Here is a 21,566-nt window from a genome sequence, read left to right on the forward strand (position 1 = left end):
TAGTTTTGAATTTGCTAGTACTTTATAATTATCTTTTGCTGATTTTGCCATAGTGTATAACTATAACTTCATTAAGTAGTTTATGCTAGTAACATTGTCTTTTTTCTTGAATATAATAATTCCTATAAATGATATTAGATAAATGGAAATAGTGCTTTTAAAAATTAGGTTAAACAGAATCCATTATATTGAAGTAAAGAAAGTAATCATGTTTGTTATGACATAGTCTGTGTTTTAACCATGTTTATGTGATAAATTACAGGTCAAGATCCAGATCAGGTTGCCAAGGCAGGCATAGCAGCCAGTATAGCAGTACTCATAGTCATAGTGATTGTCTTTGTGGCAGTGGCCATCGTTTATTATAGGTAAGTCATAGTGATTGTCTTTGTGGCAGTGGCCATTGTTTAATATAGGTAAGTCATACTGATTGTCTTCGTGGCAGTGGCCATCTTTTATTATAGGTAAGTCATAGTGATTGTCTTTGTGCTAGCTTGTTTAGGCAGTATGTGTTCTTTCTGCAGTGGTTTATCTATAATAAGTATGTTTTAGTGATTGTCTTTGTGACAGTGGCCATTGTTTATTATAAGTAAGTCATAGCGATTGTCTTTGTGAAAGTGGCCATATTTATTATAGGCAGTCATAGTATGTCTTTGTGCAGTGCCATGTTATATAGTAATTAGTGATTGTCTTTGTGGCAGTGACCATTGTTTATTATAGGCAAGTCATAGTGATTGTCTTTGTGGCAGTGACCATTGTTTATTATAGGCAAGTCATAGTGATTGTCTTTGTGGCAGTGGTCATTATCTATAATAAGTATGTTTTAGTGATTGTCTTTGTGGCAGTGGCCATTGTTTATTATAGGCAAGTCATAGTGATTGTCTTTGTGGCAGTGACCATTGTTTATTATAGGCAAGTCATAGTGATTGTCTTTGTGGCAGTGGTCATTATCTATTAATAAGTATGTTTTAGTGATTGTCTTTGTGACAGTGGCCATTATTTATTATAGGCAAGTCATAGTGATTGTCTTTGTGAAAGTGGCCATTATTTATTATAGGCAAGTCATAGTGATTGTCTTTGTGGCAGTGACCATTGTTTATTATAAGTAAGTCATAGTGATTGTCTTTGTGAAAGTGGCCATTATTTATTATAGGCAAGTCATAGTGATTGTCTTTGTGGCAGTGACCATTGTTTATTACTGACAAGTTATAGTGATTGTCTTTGTGGCAGTGGCCATTGTTCATCATATGTATGATTGTGTTTGTGGCAGTGACCATAGTTTATTAGTCATAGTGATTGTCTTTGTGGCAGTGACCATTGTTTATTATAGGTAAGTCATAGTGATTGTCTTTGTGGCAGTGACCATTGTTTATTATAGGAAAGTCATATTGATTGTCTTTGTGGCAGTGACCATTGTTTGTTATAGGTAAGTCATAGTGATTGTCTTTGTGGCAGTGACCATTGTTTATTAAAGGCAAGTCATAGTGATTGTCTTTGTGGCAGTGGCCATTGTTTATTATAGGCAAGTCATAGTGATTGTCTTGGTGGCAGTGACCATGGTTTATTATAAGCAAGTCATAGTGATTGTCTTTGTGGCAATGGCCATGGTTTATTTTAAGTTAATCATGACTCTCATAATGCCTCTTTCTCTTTGTTTTATTGTTTGCTGCAGATAAGTCTGGCTACTTGTTGTATTTAAATATTTTATGGTTTCTTGCCTTAGTTGCTATAGAATACTAAATAATAATCATGACGTTAACTTTGCTGGTCATTGTTATTGAGAAAGATCCTTGCTGCCCTATCAGTGAATGTTTCTTATTGTAGGTGTAATATCGTCCCCTTAATGCAAAAAGGTACCAAGTGCCTTCTTTATTCATATGCTCATGGTACCTTTTTGCATTAAGGGGACGATATATGATGTCATTGTTTGCTACAGGTGTTTCATGGCATGCTCTGCGGTGGTCATTGTTTACTATAGGGAAGTCACTACCATCACTGCGGTGGTCATTGTTTACTATAGGGAAGTCACTAACATCACTGCGGTGGTCATTGTTTACTATATGTTTACTATAGGGAAGTCACTACCATCACTGCGGTGGTCATTGTTTACTATAGGGAAGTCACTACCATCACTGCGATGGTCATTGTCTATTTTAGGAAGGGCTTGGCATTCACTGCGGTTGTCATTGCTACCTTTGCTGGTCATTGTTATTGAGAAAGATCCTTGCTGCCCTATCAGTGAATGTTTCTTATTGTAGGTGTAATATATGATGTCATTGTTTGCTACAGGTGTTTCATGGCATGCTCTGCGGTGGTCATTGTTTACTATAGGGAAGTCACTACCATCACTGCGGTGGTCATTGTTTGCTATAGGAAAGTCACTACCATCACTGCGATGGTCATTGTCTATTTTAGGAAGGGCTTGGCATTCACTGCGGTTGTCATTGCTACAGGAAAGTCAACTTCCCTTTGGTGGCAATTGTCTGCTATTGGAGAGTCATTGACTTACTGTGGTGGCTATTTTCTATTATAGGCTATTGGAAAGTCATTATTATAAATCTGGTGTGTGTTATTTTTTAAGTCACAGACTTCACTGTGTGGTCATTTAGGAAGATCATTTTGTTCACTGTGGTGGTAACTTTTTACTTCTGACAGTGTCTGTCTGTCTGTCTGTCTGTTCATGCTTCAGTCTATCTATGCATCTGTAAGTCCAGAACTATTGAACAAGATTTTGTTGGAACTTGCTGTAATGACAGATGCCATTAAGAAGTACAGAGTATAAAAGCCATACCTTCACCTTGCTTCCTTTCTGAATTTATAACACATACCTCCCATTTATTCAACTTACTCAAAACAGTGCTGTTTAAGAGCTGAATTCAAATTCTGTTATAACTTCACCCAGCGAAAATGATCAGTGCCAATCCTCATTGTGCATATTATTGGCATTTCTGGTTTGATGATTTTCAGCAGAGTTATAGATCTTGATAAATCAAATTTAATGATGTTTTGGCCCCTTCTCTTGTATTATTGGGCAGTTTTCCACCAAACCTTACAAGAATGATCAGTGCCAAGCTTCATGGTGCATATTGTTGGCATGTTCAGTGTTTTTCAGTGGAGTTATGACCCTTGATTTGTCATATTTTACCTTGTCTCTGCAACTGCAACAAACTTAAAAGTATAATTGTGAAATTTTATGATATTTTGGCAACTTCTCTTTCACCATTGGGCAGACTTCCACCAAATCTTATAGGAGTTAGCAGTGCCAAGCCTAGTTATATGTGTCTTGGGTATGTTCTGGTTTAGTGATTTTCAACAGGGTTATTATCCTTGATTTGACATATTTTACAGTGTTTCCACTACTTGCTGTATACAGTTAAGTTGAATTTCACCAAACATCTCAAGAGTAGTTGTTTTTATTATCGTAATGTTCTTATTAAATGATTTTTAGCAGAGTCATGACCCTTGATTCGTGCTAATTCTCCTAATTCCAACAAAATGCACAGGAATTACCACTGCAAAGCCTAGTTGTATACATCATTGGAACGTTATGGTTCAGTAATTGTCCCTGGAGTTTTGGCCCTTAATTTGTGGCATTTTACAATTTCTGCATGGTAAGTGATGGGAGGCATTTGTTTTTAGCTCACTCACCTGTCATGTAGTGACAAGGTGAGCTTTTGTGATCGCCCTTCTTCCATAGTCCGTCCATCCATCGTCCGTCGTCGTCTGTCCATATATTTGTTGTGAACACGATAGAGTCACATTATGCAATCAATTTTAATTAAACTTGCACACAACTTGTATTGGCATAATATCTCGGTTCCTGTCGAAAACTGACCAGATTACACCATATATAGACTTCATTTATGGATTGATTTGATATAAACTTGCAAAATATCTTAAACAACAATAGATCTTTGATTCCATGTTTCCGTCAGATCCAGTCATAGGTTCCGGAGTTACGACCCCTGATTGACCCCTGAAGGAGCCAAAATTTGTTTATTTTACTTTGTGAACACAATAGAAGTGACATTTTATTTAACCACACTTACACACAACTTAAGTCACAATAAGATCTCAGTTCCTTTCGAAAACCGGCTAGATTCCATCATTGGTTATGTTTATCTTGATGATCTCTAGGCCAAATTCAAAACTGGGTCATGTGGGGTCAAAAACTAGGTCACCAGGTAAAATCAAAGGAAAAGCTTGTTAACATCCAAGAGGCCATATTTATGACTATATCTTCCTGAAACTTGGTCAGAATGTTTATCTTGACATGTTTATCTATATCTATTATTCCTATGCCAAATTAAAAACTGGGTCATATAAACTAAGTCATCCGGTCAAATCAAAGGAAAAGCTTGTTAACACTATTGAGGCCATATTTTTTACCCTGTCTGCATGAAACTTGGTCAGAATGTTTATCTCGATAATTCCTAGGCCAAGTTCAAAATTGGGTCAAGTGGGGTCAAAACTAGGTCACCCATTCTAATCAAAGGAAAAGCTTGTTTACACTCTAGAGGCCATATTTATGACACTATCTTCACGAAACTTGGTAAAAATGTTTATCTTGATGATTCCTAGGCCAAGTTTGAAACTAGGTCATTCGGGGTCAAAAACTAGGTCACCACTAAAATCAAAGGAAAAAGCTTGATAACACTGTAGAGGCCAAGTTTATGACCCTGTCTTCATGAAACTAGGTCAGAATGTTTATCTTGGTGATTTCAAGGCCTAGTTTAACAGGTGAGCGATATAGGGTCCATGACCCTCTTGTTCTTGAAAAAGTCTCTCTAGTTTCCTTCTATTTTACCCATGAAACTTATCTAGAGCATAACACCAAGACTGTTAGAGGGATTTTGCAAAAACCTTTCCATAATGATAACAAGTCAAATGGTTTGTCGCGGCCAGAAATTTGTATAAACCGGACAGAAGTTGCGAAATTGTCATTATGTCCAGTACTGGACAGGTATAGTGATGTATACGTTTAAGATATCATGCTTTCTGTTTATGCAGGTAAACTTGTGTTTGGTTAAATTTCAACAGAGCACAATTGTCTGAACAGTGTACAAACTCATTACTGTTTTTTCAGGCAAGGGTGGAAAAAAAGTGGTAGACAATGAAAGCAGTAACATTTTTATTTAAAAAAAAAATAAACAATGAGACAAACATTTCCAACATCTTTGGATGGTTCAAAACTCCCATGTTAAACATACGATAAAGCCCGAAACGCGTGAAAATGTTCCGAATGTAAATCGGGTGAAGTAGGCGCTCTATGTATAGAGTTAGATTATGCGTCTTGATACTGTACCAGAGGGGTAGGTCAATTGTGGGTTATTGATTACACTGGGCGAGTCCACTTACTTATAACTTGAGGCCGCGATCAACAATGCACAAGAACCATAACTCTACTTTCCTTTCTTTCTGATTGTCTTCATTTGGTAAACTTAATTTCATAGAAGTGACTATTTTCATATCTTATACATAAGTTGAACTACAGCACAAGTGGCGAACCTAAAAAAACAACAGAAAAAGTTGTCATTGATTGATGGTAATGAAAGACAAGGAATTGTTTAATATTGCTTAAATCATTGTAATTGCAACTTAAGCATTTATTTCAGTATAGATAATTGTTCCCTTCCTATTGTTGAGAGTCCTATGTGATACAAAAGAAAATTTGAAATTTTTCTGGCGGATTATTAAGTCTGTAAAATGAGATATTTGGTAAAACGCTGAATCAATATTATGTCTTTAAAAGTTTGAATAATGTCCTCTGAATAATCTTATTTATCCAATATTGATATCTGTTTGATTTTAGGAAACATAAGTAAGTATGAAAATTTTTCATTGAACTGATGTGATGCAGATTTTGATTCACTTTAGTTGTGTGTTCTGTTTATGTTAGATACAAGTTATGTTTATGTCTGTTTTAATCACTTATAGTCTGACATTTTTAAAATATTCTTACAAAAGAAGAAAGAAAACTGTAATAGTCTGTTAGTGTAGGAGTTTTGCATATTTGCTCTGTATTTTGTTTTAGCAAGTAAATGTCTAGCACTGTATTGGCCTTAAAATTTGAAGTTAACTTACACTTTTTACTCCATTATTATTCACACTCTAAAACATCACTTAGATGTATCTTTACACTGGTTATTTTATCTTTAAAAATGTTTGTTTTTACACTGAGTACTGTTATCTTGTTAAATGTATCTTTATGATTGTTACTTTATCTAGTTAATGTGTCTTTTCACTAGTTACTGTATCTTGTTAAATGTATCTCTTGATAGTTACTTTATCTTGTAAGATAAAGTCTTTAGTTATTGTATCTTGTTAGATTTGTCTACTGTTTCCTCTTATAATGTGACTTTGCACTGGTTGTTGTATTTGAGATGTGTTATTGAACTGAAAGTTGCCATATGACCTATAAGTGTATCGGTGCGAAGTTAAACCCAACAAAATGTGAAAAAATGTTATTGAACTGGTAATCTTATCTTGTTAGATGTTTCTTTGCATTGGTTACTATCTTTTGGATGTGTTTTTTTTGCTGGTTGCTATATCCTATAAATTTGTCTTTGTTCTGGTTATTATATCTTGTTAGATGTATTATTACTTTGGTTGCAATATCTTGTTTGGTGTTTCTTTACATTGGTTACTGTTCCTTGTTAGATGCATCTCTACACTCAAAAATATTTCTTCTTGGGTGTGTGTTTCACATTGGTTACTATACATGCTTAGGGTATGTCTTCACTTTGTTTTTTGTGTATAGTGAGATGTTTTTATACTAGTTGCTGTACCCTGTTGGAAGTTTTACACTGGTTACTATATCTTCTTGGATAGAATTCAAGATGGTATCATGTTAGATGTGCCATCAGTGTTATTGCTACATCTTGTTAGTTTGCCTTTACATTAGTTATTATATTACTGATTTCTATGTCTTGCAGGATGAAACATCATTTTTTGTGCCCTATCTGTTACATATGTCCTTACACTTTTTGTTGTATCATGTAAGATGTGTTTTCACTCTATCGATTATATCTTGTCATTGGTTGACAAACCTTATTAGATTTGACTTTGCACAAATAATTATTAACTTCTTACAGGTTGCTATATCTTGTTGGATTTGTCTTCTGTCAGTCATGTTAAAGGTCATCATCTTACAGATTTATTCTCCCTGGTTGCTATATCTTGTCAAATATGTCTAGCATCTTGTGCCTTAATTCACAATGGTTACTGTAATTTTACTGGTTTCTTTGGCCCCCTGTATTGTTTCTTTATGTTGGTCACTTAGTCTGTCAGGTATCTTGTCACATCGGGTTACCGTGGCTATAGGGTATAGTCAGTTTTTCTGCCTCTGTTGCCTTGGTTATTTTCCTTTCCCAGAAACTGTTCCAGCAGTTCTTTTTTTTTTTCAAAAGCAACACAATAAAATGTGTTATTTCATGACCCTTTAAGAATTTTGCCTCTCCCACACTTGCCTTCCAATGCCAATAGAATGTCTTTAGCCTGAGATTACCCTAAGAACCACAAATTAATGTCAGTGTTCAATTTCCTCGGTCATATTTACTGTTATGCTACAGCCTAGGTTACTATACCTGAAACGTGCCTTTCATATTGTTTGTCGCATCAGTATCTAGAAAGAAAATTATATTTATCCACCAGAGCATACCAGAAGACTTTCCAAAACCTTTTGTCATGAATCTTTGATTTTATTCATTAGGTTGTTATTTGTTTGCTTATTCACATTATGAAAAAATCTGTATTTCAAGCTATAGTAGACAGAAATATTGCATGTATCAAAGCTTGATTAATGCAATCTCTTTTTTTTTTCATTCTTTTGCAGAAATATGGGTCCAACATGCGAATCATTTGCTATTAATTATGCAACTGATCAGAAAACAGTTTTATTTGTCTTCAGAAAGTTTAGTCTGACTTTAGTTACATGCAGCAAAGTTGCAATGCCTTTCCATAAAACTTACATTTAGCCATTTTCTTTACTATTCCTTCACTCTTGCATTGAAATAAATTTTCATCTGGTATTATGAGAAAAGTTTCTGGCTGTGTTAAATTAATAAGACTGACAGTTGAGTGTCCCATGATGGAAGCCTGAGGTACTGTCTGTAACAGATCTATTACATAGTGGAGAGATTTTAGAGGCATTAGTACAAATGAATTTCTGGTGTTCACAAGGATTGTAGGAGACGTAATGGTAGTAGGAGGGCCATGAATTATTCATTTGTCTCAGTGGAATAGTTGAGATAAGTTGCTTGCACATGATTACAGCCATTCTTCATAGATTTTTGTTTCAATGATGAGAAATTAACTTTCTTCAAGTCCTAATGTACGGTGATTGCAGTCATAACTAGTCAAAGTACAGTATTGTTGAAAAGTATATGGGGTATATTGGAATCACACATGTCCATTAGTCTGTTGGTACATCTGCCCATTGTGTCCACTCCATATCTTCTTAACCCCGGGAAAGACTTTTGTAAAACTAGGATCTGTTGTTAACCTCAACAAGGCCAGGTAACAAGGTCAAGGGCGCACTTGGAAATCAATGGTCAAATAGCTTAACTTCATGTCTTATCCAGATTGTTAAAACTCCATGGAAGATTTTCATAAAACTATTATCAATTGCTTACCTTACCAAGATGACATGTGGAGCGCATAACCAAGGTCACTAGGTCCAAGGTCAAGGACACAGGTCAAATAATTTAACTTCATGTATCCTTGATATTATCTAGACCACTTGGTAGATTTTCATACAACTAACACAGTTGTTAGCTTCAGGTTCACAACTTGCTGAGTGTACAACCCAAATATCTAGGTCCCAGTTAAATATCACACTTACAGGTCAAAGGTCAAATAGCTTAACTTTATGTCTGCTCCATATCAGTGAAACACAACTTTGTGCGTTTAGAGTGCTTGAGTTACACAGGTGGGAAACTGTTGACCTTTAAAAACAAGTTACGAAGACCTACAGTTGACAAAACCTTGCTTTGTTCCAATTGTTATTGCCTTAGGCTCAGGGTCCACTATCACAAAAATTGTTTCCCTGATAGATACTTTGTTAGAGAAAATAAATGCTTTGTCCGCTTTCAGTTGTTGTTGGTTAAAGCTGGTTCCACTATCACAAAAATTGTTTCCCTGATAGATACTTTGTTAGAAAAAATAGACACACGGTATAAAACATTTAAATAAAGAACATTCAGTAATTATATTGGTTATTATATGGCAATCTCTGAAAACAATCAATTGTTATGCCCACAGAAGCATGCAACAGTGATAGCATGTAACAATGATTTTTGCATCACATCAGGATGTAGCAGCTTATAATGTCTACCGTATTTGTCCTTATTAACGCTCTTCAGCTAGTTTACGCAATCCTAGAAATTTTATTTTTCAGAGAGCTTTGGAAATTTTTTGTCTTTGTTATCAAGAGTTCTGAACTGGTCATTGATCAGCTATTATAACTCAGTGTTTTTGAGGTCATATGACTTGTTATCAAATGTTTTTAATTTAACATAGAATTGAACTTGAAAAAAAAGACAAAATAGTATTTTCCTTAAATTATTTTATTTGATTGTAACTTTGTTATGGGACGTTTTGCATGATCGTTGAGGCATTTCTCTTGTTTTTCATGCTGAGTCTTTTATTGTGTTTTATTGAAACAATATATATTTTCAGACGAAGAAGACAAGAAAGGATGGATAAAAAGCCACAAAGTGGTGTTAACGGAAGCCTGCTGCCAGAAAACCATATTGTGAGTAGCATCATGTAGTGATTTTGACAGAATAGTGCACTGTCTCATCGTGTCATTATTTCAAGTCCTTTGGGCACTGTTTCCCTCCTTACATGACATTAATTCGCTCACATAAATTGCAGAATTTTCTCTTATAGCCAGATTTAGTATTGGATAAAGAACGCATTATTCGAGTCAGGTAGCTTGTAAGTAAGATTTAAGTTGGTGAAAATCAACACCATTACTGCAGTACTGATTTCCCCGTAGTGAAATAGCGCTCTTCCTTATATATAACTGACTTTTTGCAATAGGTTTCCATTTTTTTTTTTTGAACTTGGTGTAGCACTTTCCATGGTGATAGTTTGGTTAAATTTTTACCTAATATGTTGTACCGGAGATGATGGTGTGTTGCACCAGAGATGATGTTTGGTTTCAACCTTCTCAGTAAGACTAGCACAGGATATGTACTGTCTCTGAGTATGGCATTATCTCTACAAAGTCATCTTTTTACAGTATATACATTCCTGGTTGAGGAGTTGAATAAAAAAGAATATATTGTGAGAAATACTAAAATTTATAGCATTATAGGTTATAAAAATACTGTTTCATCACATCGTTGACTAAAAAATCCTTCGTAACATCAGACTGTTAATCTTGAGATTCTACACTTTTTTTTTTTCAGCAAGAATATTTTTTACATTTCCTAAAATTTTTGATTGATCATCTTATTTCATTAGCTTCGCTTGCTTGCTTGATTCCCACACCCATGTGGATGTGAAAATGCGTTTAATTTCAGTTTCAGTTATTTAAACATACGCTTTTTAGCTCACCTGAGTACTCTGTGCCTAAGCCCAGCTATTGTGATTGCCCTGTGTGAGTTGTTACTGTATGTGTCATCAACAATGTTTCTGTTAACATACAGGCCCTATGAAACTTGGGTCAGAATGTTTGCCTGAATAAAACCTTGGACCAATATTATACTTGGACACCGCAGGTAAAAAACAAGGTCACTTGGTCAAATCATAGAAAACCATTGGTAACTCTCGAGAAGCCACATTTTCTGTTTGATCTTCACGAAAATTGGTCAGAATGTTTGGCTTTTTGACAAAGAATAATAAAGCAGCAACAGAGGATGGTTTGAAAATGCTATGACACAAAATATTTTATCAGCCGAATATGCGTAAATTGAATCGTTGGTATTCTTTAGGGAGTATTTCAGTTGTTGTAAAATACACTGATTTGACTAATATTATACCATTTGAATTGGCTTGTGCAAATTATCAAACGGTTTAAAGGGAGTGGTGATCTAGTAGTTAAGGTGTCTGCTCCTCCACCCGGGGATCATGGGTTTGAGTCTCACTGGGGTCACGTCCATGCCTTCTCATATGACACCAGTACTGTTTTTTTTCAGGATGCAAACTTGAGAATGGTTCAAATGACCTTAAAGTTCATAACAAATGGCTTAAATGAATTTAGTACAAACTAATAGTCATAATATAATACCTTGCAGTCAATACATATTAGAAATGGCAAGATTATATGTGACTTTAAAGTGAAAGTGGACTTCCAAGAACTTGCTGCATTTAATCTTTTGAATCAGTGATCAATCTATTTATGTCTGATAATTTCCCCATTGAAGCTACTTTGTTTTGTCATGGTCTCTAATCTTCATAAGGCCAGAGTTTTTTTATTTTTCGTTTTACGGGAGCGCCGGTCCTAAATATTGCAAAAGTGGAATAAAATTAAAATTCATTTTCCCGAGTTTTATTTTATTTTTTCCGCCGGTCGGTTGTTTCAGCCCCAAAGAAAATAAAATTAGTGTATTTTCACCTGGACGTAATTTCACAGGAAGGGAGTTTAACGCGTGCAAAATACCGTGTTTTGCCGTACATCTATCGGCATTAACAGGGTGTAAAATTCCACTCGCCTGCTCGCATTGGCGAGTTAAGTCTGAGTAGGACGAGTGGACCTCGCTGTGTACTCGACCGATCGGGCGAGTGTTTTTTTCAAGTTACATCCATACTTTACCAAAACTCAGAAATTACATCTACAAAACGGCAACAAACTTTGAGATGGTTCAGACGCTACCTGGATTGACTGGAATTTACCCGCGAATCGTAAAGATATCAAAACGTCATGCCGGTAATTTTCCATTCCACAAGCACGTGTGACCTATCGTAACATCTAATTTACATCGACACGTACACAAAAACCGTGCGTAGTGCATTCATTTTTTAATATTCTCGCTTCAAATTTTCAACACCCCTTGAGAAATAATACTTTTTGAATTCTATAATGATTTTAGTAAGATACCGACAAAAATGTAGGCAAAATTCTATAAAAACGGTCGAATGTTCATATAATCATTTGTAAAAATTCAAACAGGGCGATCTTAGTTACTTATTTCTTTCTAAAAGTAAATTAATGATGAATACTATGGGCTTAAAATTCAGACTTTTGACCAGAAAGTACAAAAAAACAGAATAAAAAAATCTTAAATAATGAAAAAGCGGCTGCGATTACAATACATGGAGTAAGGCGATTTTTGGCTAGTGCGGCAGAATAGGTTACGTGACCTCGTGAACGTAAGTAGAAATGCGATTTAAAAATAAAGCAATGTGATGTCACTGCGGTTTTTAATAAGTTTTAAATGAATCTTTGTACAAGTATTTTTTGACCAACAATTTAAAAGTTTTTCTTGTCAAACAATAATGTAAATTCCTTGAGGGCAAATAGGTCACAGAGGTAGGATATCCGCTATAGTAATTTTTACTATCGTTTGACACATTTACCTTTTATACGGGATATAGCACATTCGCTTTTGATAACAAATTAAAGAAGAATTTTTTTTATTGATTTCTATTTCTCAGCAATTTTAAGAACCGATGCGGTACGATCATACAGTGATATGTCACATTGCGCGGAAACATGACGTAATGCCATGACAATCTCGAGCAAAAATACCGCTTTGATCTCCGCTTCGGATGCCAAGATACTGACACACTTCTTTTAGCTCTTAGAGGGGGTGTAAATTGATCATGAAAACAAGGTCAACATTACTTAGTTTATCACTGAATAATTACCGATAATCTTTAACGTTTTTTTCTCTCTTTCTACACGGGTGGATGGACGATGATTATGTCAAAATATTTTTAGAAACTTTTCAAAATATATATTTTTCGGGAAATAATACTATTGTACATAATACTCCTTTCATAAAAGTGACAGTATTAAAAGTATTAAATTGTCTAAAGATTGTCTTACTCACATTTTGTTTTCAATAGATTCAACTTACAAGTTTGCCATAGAAAGGCAATACAATATCAAAGGTGCTTTGACATTAAATTTTATTCAAAACATTAGTTGTTTGCAGAACAAATAAATGTTTGTAACAGCAGATTTTTTTACATTTTTATTTCAATGGTGACCCCTCACACTTTACACAGGCTTGGGACTGTCTGGCATAAAGCAGCTGGTAGTGTTGGCAAAATCTCAGACAGATGGTCCATTTCTTTTGTAACTTCAATAGAATTCATAAGTGTATAAAGAATAATAAAGAATACTTTTTATTGGAGACAATATTTTGACAAAAAGTGATGCAACTTCAGTACTTGAACTTAGTGTAGTATAAAAAGGTGCAAATTACAGAAGCAACTTCAGAACTTGATCTAAGTGTATTATAAAAAGGTGCAAATTACAGAGTTAAATGAGGTAAATTTTCAGATTACTTTTTGCTAGATTATCTTTCGTTTTTCATCACTGAAAAAAAATCTTGCCCTCTGCACTGTGACTGTTATTCAAAGTTATTAAATACTTTATTTTGCTGATAAAATCCATTATATTATGAGCTGGCATAAACTGTAAAGTTAGCTCGTTAAAGATGATATTGGTGAAAGATACAATAAGTAAATATTATGTATAAAAAGCAGAGGTTACACAGCAGAAGATGCAAGCAAACCAAACCACCAAAACTACTACAGTACCAAGCCACTTTATACCAGACGTGTTTAGTCTCTACTTGCTGTCACTGAAATTTACTGTGTGGCTGTTGTAACAGATAAAATAATTTTTGTCTTCCACTTAAATTAAGTAAAACAAGCTTTCTGAATTTTAAAGACTTGCCAGTGTGAGTTACAGTGCCTGAAGCAGTTTATTCACAAGCATGCATGAAAATTTTATTCAATGTTCATCCTGTATAAATGGCTTTTATAGTCTTAAAACATAACAATACATCACAATATCAAATACTGGTCACAAACACAAGTAAACAAAACTTGAAATGAAAGTTCATCAAAATAAAAAAAATCTTAAAAAATTCTATTTTATTTTTATTTTTTTCCGAGATGCTCACTTTCAAGCTTTTTATTTTTATTTTTATTCCCTCCTCCCCCTGCTCATTTTTCAAAAATCTCCCGTAAAACGAAAGATAAAAAAACTCTGGCCTAAGTTATAGGATGAATCCTACTTTGGTCACAACCTCGGGAAGAGGACTTAGAATTATTTAGGTAGTCTTTTATGACTTTCTTTATAATGGAGCTGAAACAAATTACTATAACTTTGGGTTTAAATTCATTGATGGCAAGGCAACCTCATATTTGTCCTGAAGTCAACCTTTGGTGTATTATTATAGAATTTCCAACATAGAAGTTGGAGTAGCCTTAGGCATCTAACAAAACTCAATATGTTTCATGCATGTCTGAAGTTAGAACACGCTCCATATAACATTTAAAGGCACTTGGGAAATCAGGCTTTAAGTCATTATTTCTGTAATTGTTTCAGCCAAAGCAAAATCATCCATGATTATTAAATGAATTAAAGGGCAGAAAACACAAGTTTTGTCTAGAAAAGGGTAAAGACTCATAGAACGTTGTATTTAAAATAGCTATATATAGTCTTTAGAGTGAATAAACACACTATAAATAGAAATTTGCCTGCTAACTTAACTTGATAGGTAAAACAGGACTATGAAGAGACAGGCAGTGAGTTTGGTACTCAGTGTGAGACCTATTTTTAATCCATGACAGTTTGACCAGACATTGTCTCAGAAGAAGTTTTTTGTTCTCCACATCAGAGTTACTTGCAGAGAAGAAGTGTGTACAGGTACAGATTGTTGGACTCTTGCTGGACTAACAGACTACCAATACATAATTAAAATGCTGAAACACTGAAATGCTGAACCTCTAAAATGCTGAAGCGCTGAAACACTGAAATGCTGAATCACTGTTGAAAAACAGCATTAGACCTAAATCAAACAAATAGAAAATGTGCTTTCTAAGTAGACGGACATCAATTGATTCATTTAAAAGATACTGTTAAATATTAAATGATCATTCTGTTTCTCGTAAATTATCATTATTCTAAGATTTTAGTACCATTTAAGGTGTATTTAAGTTTGGTTTTCCAGGAAAATTCTCATCGCTTTGTAAATAAATTACACCAAAAATGTGTCTATAATCCCTGCCTTTATAGATCTGCATTATAGTTTTATGATCAAAGCATACAATTTTCCATTACAGAATGAAAACCCTGAATTAAGTGAAAATCTGAATTATTTGCATTTATATTAATTATTCACAGAAATATTGATCTGTAAATATTGGAGCATTAAATGAAATACCCTTGTGGCTTTATGAAAATACCTTTATATGGAAACTTGAAAATCTGTTTTTCGTGTTGAATACTAAGCATGATGCTGTTGTTTAGCATGTTTAAAAACAACAACAACAACAATAGTTTTTAGCTTGACCATTGGAAGAATAGTCCAAGCTATTCTACTCACCCTTGAGTTGGTGTCGGTGTTGGCGACCTTGGTTAAAGTTTTGCATACAAGTACATATAGCTATCATTTAAAGGCATATAGATGTGAAACTTATTTTTTCTTTTTCTAGGTCAATTACCAATCTCACTAGGTCAACTCCCATAACTCTGACATGAATTTTGGCTAAATTATGCCACCTGTTGGATTTAGAAATCCTGGTTAAAGTTTTGCATGCAAGTTACTATTTCCAAAACTAATGCAGATATTGAATTGAAACTTCACAGGTGTCTAAGGCTTCTTAAACTAGGTGATAGCATCAAGTCCCATAACACTGACATTTATTTTGGCCCCTTTTTGACATAGATTATAAATCCTGTTTAAAGTTTTGCATGCCAGTTATTATCTCTAAAACTTGTGCAAATATTGAATTGAAACTTGACACGTTTCTTCTTAAAACTAGGTCATAGCATCAAGTCCCATAACTCTTTATGTGTATTTTGCAAAATTATGTCCCCTTCTGAACTTAAAAACTTCTGGTTAAATTTTGCATGCAAATTACTATCTCCAAAACTAATGCAGATACTGGATTGAAACTCTTTAGATATTTTACCATTTAGGGTAATATTCCTGCTTCTGGGGCAACAGTTTGAATAGTTGAGCATTTACTGTCTTGTGGACAGCTCTTGTTATGAAACAGTTTATCATCTTCACACGACAAACATTAATAATATGTTATACAGGGCACACAATTGGAAGAGATCGTTTAACTTTTGTGAGTATTTATTGCATAACATGTGTTAACAACTGCTAGAACTTTGATGCATTAGATGGAAATTTTACCTGCATTTCCTGTAACACAGCAAACCTTTTTCCAAAAGTTCCATGTTTTTATAGGGGAAAAATGTATAAGGAGCAGTTTCAGGAATTTGATGTTTGATTAGCAGTCAATTTCTAAATTTAAAAAGCAATAGAATTTCCCAAAATGTATCGTAGGTGTGGGTTTTTCACCACCAAAACAGTTTTCAGAATATATGACTTTCTTTTAAGCACTATTTTATTGTTGTAGTGTAGGAATTCAGGTCAATTATAACAAAAGTCAGCCTACATCCTGGGGTGTAAGACTAATTTTACCAGCACTAGAGAAAAAATGGAAATTACTCTTTGGTGTGCAAGAATTATTGTTCTAATGTAATTGTGACTTATCAAGCTAAAACTTAAGGTGCCATCTTTAATAACTTTGTTCTGCAAAGTGGTCCATTTAGATATGAAAACATCAGGTTGTGTTAGAGGAATGTCGGGTATTTCTTGGATATATAGCTCTGCATATTTTCACACCTTAGTTCTGCATACTGTTTCAATGAAATCATCAAAACTAATACACATACAACAAACTACAAGACTCGTTTAATGATTTTTGTACATCCTACTTGATTGTAATGTTGTCACACATGAAAACAACATCGATCAGCAGCAGATATATATAGTAATATTGAAATTTTAACCTTTTAAATAACAGAGTTATTAACTACAGTGTTATACCTACATTTTAAATCATATTCTGGAATGAACTCTTACACAGCAACAGTTATTTTCAATTCCCAGAGAAAGAGAAGTACATAGACCGTTTTGGCACAACATTTCTAAGGTCATAAAATTTCCAAGTCACACCACTTATTTTGGCATAATTGATTGCAGTGCAAGATATGAGCATTTGATTGGATATTGCCAAACTGAAAAGCACTTATGTTACTTTAAAATGGTTGCTTTTCCTACAATCACCATTACATGATGATTTTGATCAGTTTTAAATGATGCAACATTTGATCAATGAAGCTAATTCCTCCATTCAGTGTGTGCTGATTAACTGAGTAGCTTAAGTAACACAGCAACAGTATGTATATGTCTTTGTACAACCTTCAGCTTGACCTACTTTGAGAAAAGTAACTTTCTTTATCATGATGTATAAGGCGTAAAAAAAAAAATTTTTGTTTCCGGTATCCCAACCTACCCTAAATTTTTGGCCCAACCCGCCTTGGAGAATATTTTTTTCAACACAAAGTTGCAAAACTGCATTTTTTATGCTTTAAACATGGCCAGTGATGTTAGAAATCAACTTACTGATGCTTTTAAGACATAACCCCCTTATTTGTATTCATTTTTTGACACAAAAATAATTTCCGAAAAGTCTCCATTAAAAAAAATGTATTTAAAAAAAAAAATCCGACGTACCTACCCTAATTTTTTTAGCATGTTACCGGAAACAAAGAATTTTTTTTAGGCCTAACTGTAAGTAAGTTTTAGCTAATCATAGTAGCTGTAGAATTCTTAGCTGATTATATATCCAATTCATTTATGCCAACAGCAACATTTAATAGCATTAATTAGGTTTTAATTATATCTATTATCTGGTTTTCAGTTAAATAATTCAACATACAATGAAATCTGTGTCTCTGTGACCTTGACTTGCTGAGTATAGATAGATTTGAAGTGATACTTTTTCCTACATTTTAGACTCAAAAAGTCAAGATACCACTTGCATCAACAAACACCAACTTCAGTTTTACTTGGCTTATTAACAGATCTAAATTGGTTTTGCTCAAACATTTAGAGCTGTACATTGTTTCCCAGATTTTCAGCAACTTTGATCATAAATGTAGATCATTACTTGATTTATTAATACTGCATAAATTTACATACAAGTACTGTTTGATTTTGAGATGACAGTAATTGTGTATATTTAGTACTAATATGATATTTTAAAATGTTTAATTAAACAAAACAGACAATTTCAGTTAAATCAGAGTCTGCACTATACATTTGGACGATCATTACATTTGATACAACTGTCATTGTTAGTGTCAGTAGATGTTGAAAGTATAATTAATGTTGAAGTTTTTCCCATTTTTGAATAATGAAAGATTACCACTAGAGCCTCTGTAGACATTATTGGAGGCAAGGGCAGGCACAGGATCAAACCTGAATCAAACTGTTATACTTCACAAAGCAGGCTAATGGTTTCCTCACATAAAAGTATTTTACCCAATGCCCAGAGAACTGCACAAACATGCTGAGAGCAAGGATCAATTGCCAGCAATCTTATCTACTTTACTATAATGTAACCACAGCAACCATTTTAAAACTGCAAGTTTCAATTATAGATAAGTTGTTTTTGTTTGTTTCACACAGAATATGCAGAACAATCCTGTAAGTAATTTGGTGTGATTTAAAAGTATTGGGAATACACTCTGTCAGTTTTTAGCTCACCTGACCATGAAGTGGTCATGGTGAGCTTTTAGGATAATTGGATGTCTATTGTCTGTCTCTCAGTCATCCGTCCGTCTTCCATTGGTTGTCCCCAATTTCTTTAAAGATCATCTCCTTCTTAACTATGAAGTCAATTTCAACCAAACTTCACAGGAATGTTATGTTAGTGATCCTCTTCCAAACCCTTTTAACTTTAAGTCTTCTATTTAGAATTCTGGTTGCCAGAAAGTTTTAAGAAATTCTCTCCTGAAGCTGCAGCCAGATTTCAAAATACTTTCACAACAATGTCCCTTGGGTGACCCTCAGCCAGTTCCTCTAAGCCATGTAGATTTGTTAAAAGATAACATGTTTTTCAGGGGGTGAGGTTAGTTTTCTATAATGACTATATATAAAACTTTCAAAATCTTCTCTATAACCACTTGCCAGATGTCAAAATATTTTCACAGCATTGTTTCTTTGGTGGACCTTTACTAAATTCCTTCTGTCCTTATTGAAATGTTTAAAAGATAGACACAAGAGGGCAGAACAGATTTTCTTAATACGGCTATAATGAAATTGAGAATCTTGTCAGAAACTGCTGACTTCATTAATTTGAAAATAATTTACCACAAATATTTCTCAATTGAACCTCAGTTAAATTCCTTCAGGTTATACTGCATTGTTAGAATAGCTGCCACCAGGGTGTGGGGTAGGTTTCTCTGTATATGTATAGAGTTAACTCTAAGTCTTCTTTTCATGAACTGGATTTCATATAAATTTGAAGTGTTCCTTATTGGGACCCTCTTCCAGACCCTCTTCCAAGAGTGGTCAAATTAATTTGATTTATTGAAAAACTTGGCGGACAGAGAGTGTGGTCACTTTTCCCTATATCTATATAGTAGACTTTTGCTTTAAAGGTCTTCACTTAAGAAACTGCTGGTCTCCTTCAGTGGCTGACTGTACCAGGTTTATTCAAATTTTTCTGATTTGTCAACAATATAGCCACCAGAATGCATAGGCATAACCTATTTTTAAAAGTTTATATATAGTGGAAACATAAAAAAATAGGTATTGACTTTGCATTCTGGTAGTCATTTTGTTGACAAAATGTTTTATGATTTTAAGTTTCCACTATATATAATTGTGGAAACTTTAAACAAATCTTGTATGTCTTAAAACAATGGCTGAATTTCAAAATAATTTCACAGATACTTCCTTTGCATGACCCTTTTCTAAAACCGTTAATACTAGCTGTTGTACTCAGGTGAGTGATCTAGGACATCAGTTCCAACTTGCTCTGAATGTCACAGACATGATACATTGAAAGTGTTGGATTTGGATAAAATTTGGTGGCAGATTGATGCATATATTTTTTGTTCCACTTTTCATCATTTTAAAAACTTATGGCCTGATTATAGTTTCACAGATTTTTGTCAGACCTCATGCTGTCAGATACCGCTTAGTCAGGTCTTGACCAGACCTTGGATACATTTGTGTTTAATAATGTCATTGCATTATAATTAGACAGTTGCTTGACTATCTTGTGCATTAGTTAGAAATGCATCACTTTTTCTATTTTTATCTGTTTACTAAATCAGACAGTAGACATTGACCTGTGATACCTTGGTACTGAATAATAACAAATTTCATGTTTTGTTCAAGATTCCCATGTAGTGCAGCTTGATCGCATTGTGTGTAGTGTTATCAGAATTATTATTTGATTGCATAAATCTGCAGTGCAGTCTCCTCTCCATGATATAAGCAGTTTATCTTTCTGTCTGCAATCTGACTATTGTCTTCAGTCAATCTGTCAAGACTTGGCTAACTATCTCTCCCAGCTCTTCATCAACAATATATTTCTCTTTCTGTATGTTCTAATCAGAAATGTCAATCTAGCTATAACTCTCTATCTACATGTTCTACTAGCCATAGCTTTATTTTTACAAACTTTTACCAATATGTCAGTGCAGTCATACCCCTATTTCTGTATTTTCTAACCATTATGTCAGTAAAGTCAGCTTCCTTGCTTTATTGCTCTAATAAATATGTAACTCCAGCCTAGCTCTATTTCTACATGTTCAAACTGATATGTAACTCCAGCCTAGCTCTATTTCTACATGTTCTAACAGTATGTAACTCCAGCCTAGCTCAATTTCTACAATGATCTAACTGATATGTAACTCCAGCCTAGCTCTGTTTCTACAATGTTCTAACTGATATGTAGCGTAACTCTATTTCTACATGTTCTAACAATATGTAACTCCAGCCTAGCTCTATTTCAACATGTTCTTACTGATATGTAACTCCAGCCTAGCTCTATTTCTACATGTTCTAACTGATATGTAACTCCAGCCTAGCTCTATTTCTACATGTTCTAACAGTATGTAACTCCAGCCTAGCTCTATTTCTACAATGTTCTAACTGATATGTAACTCCAGCCTAGCTCTATTTCTACAATGTTCTGACTGATACGTAGCTCCAGCCTAGCTCTGTTTCTACATGTTCTTACTGATAGGTAACTCCAGCCTAACTCTATTTCTACATGTTCTTACTGATATGTAACTCCAGCCTAGCTCTATTTCTACATGTTCTCACTGATATGTAACTCCAGCCTAACTCCAGCCTAGCTCTATTTCTACATGTTCTCACTGATATGTAACTCCAGCCTAACTCTATTTCTACATGTTCTCACTGATATGTAACTCCAGCCTAACTCTATTTCTACATGTTTTTACTGATATGTAACTCCAGCCTAACTCTGTTTCTACATGTTCTAACAATATGTAACTCCAGCCTAGCTCTATTTCTACATGTTCTCACTGATATGTAACTCCA

General features: G+C 34.2%; 1 protein-coding gene across 9 annotated transcripts in view; it reads left to right on the forward strand.

The window, feature by feature from the left end:
- LOC123564302 (uncharacterized) overlaps positions 1-21,566 on the forward strand; it is a 139,130-nt gene that overhangs the window by 104,727 nt on the left and 12,837 nt on the right. For 7 of the 9 annotated variants that reach the window (XM_053536935.1, XM_053536936.1, XM_053536938.1 and 4 more), the window contains 2 exons: positions 263-365; positions 9,676-9,751. In XM_053536935.1, the coding sequence (XP_053392910.1) occupies positions 263-365; positions 9,676-9,751 (179 nt within the window). Of the gene's footprint in view, positions 1-262; positions 366-9,675; positions 9,752-16,228; positions 16,261-21,566 lie in introns of all 9 variants that reach the window. The other 2 variants (XM_045357799.2, XM_045357798.2) reach the window with 1 other exon arrangement.

This window comes from Mercenaria mercenaria, chromosome 2 (assembly GCF_021730395.1).
Source record: "Mercenaria mercenaria strain notata chromosome 2, MADL_Memer_1, whole genome shotgun sequence".
Taxonomy (NCBI): domain Eukaryota; kingdom Metazoa; phylum Mollusca; class Bivalvia; order Venerida; family Veneridae; genus Mercenaria; species Mercenaria mercenaria.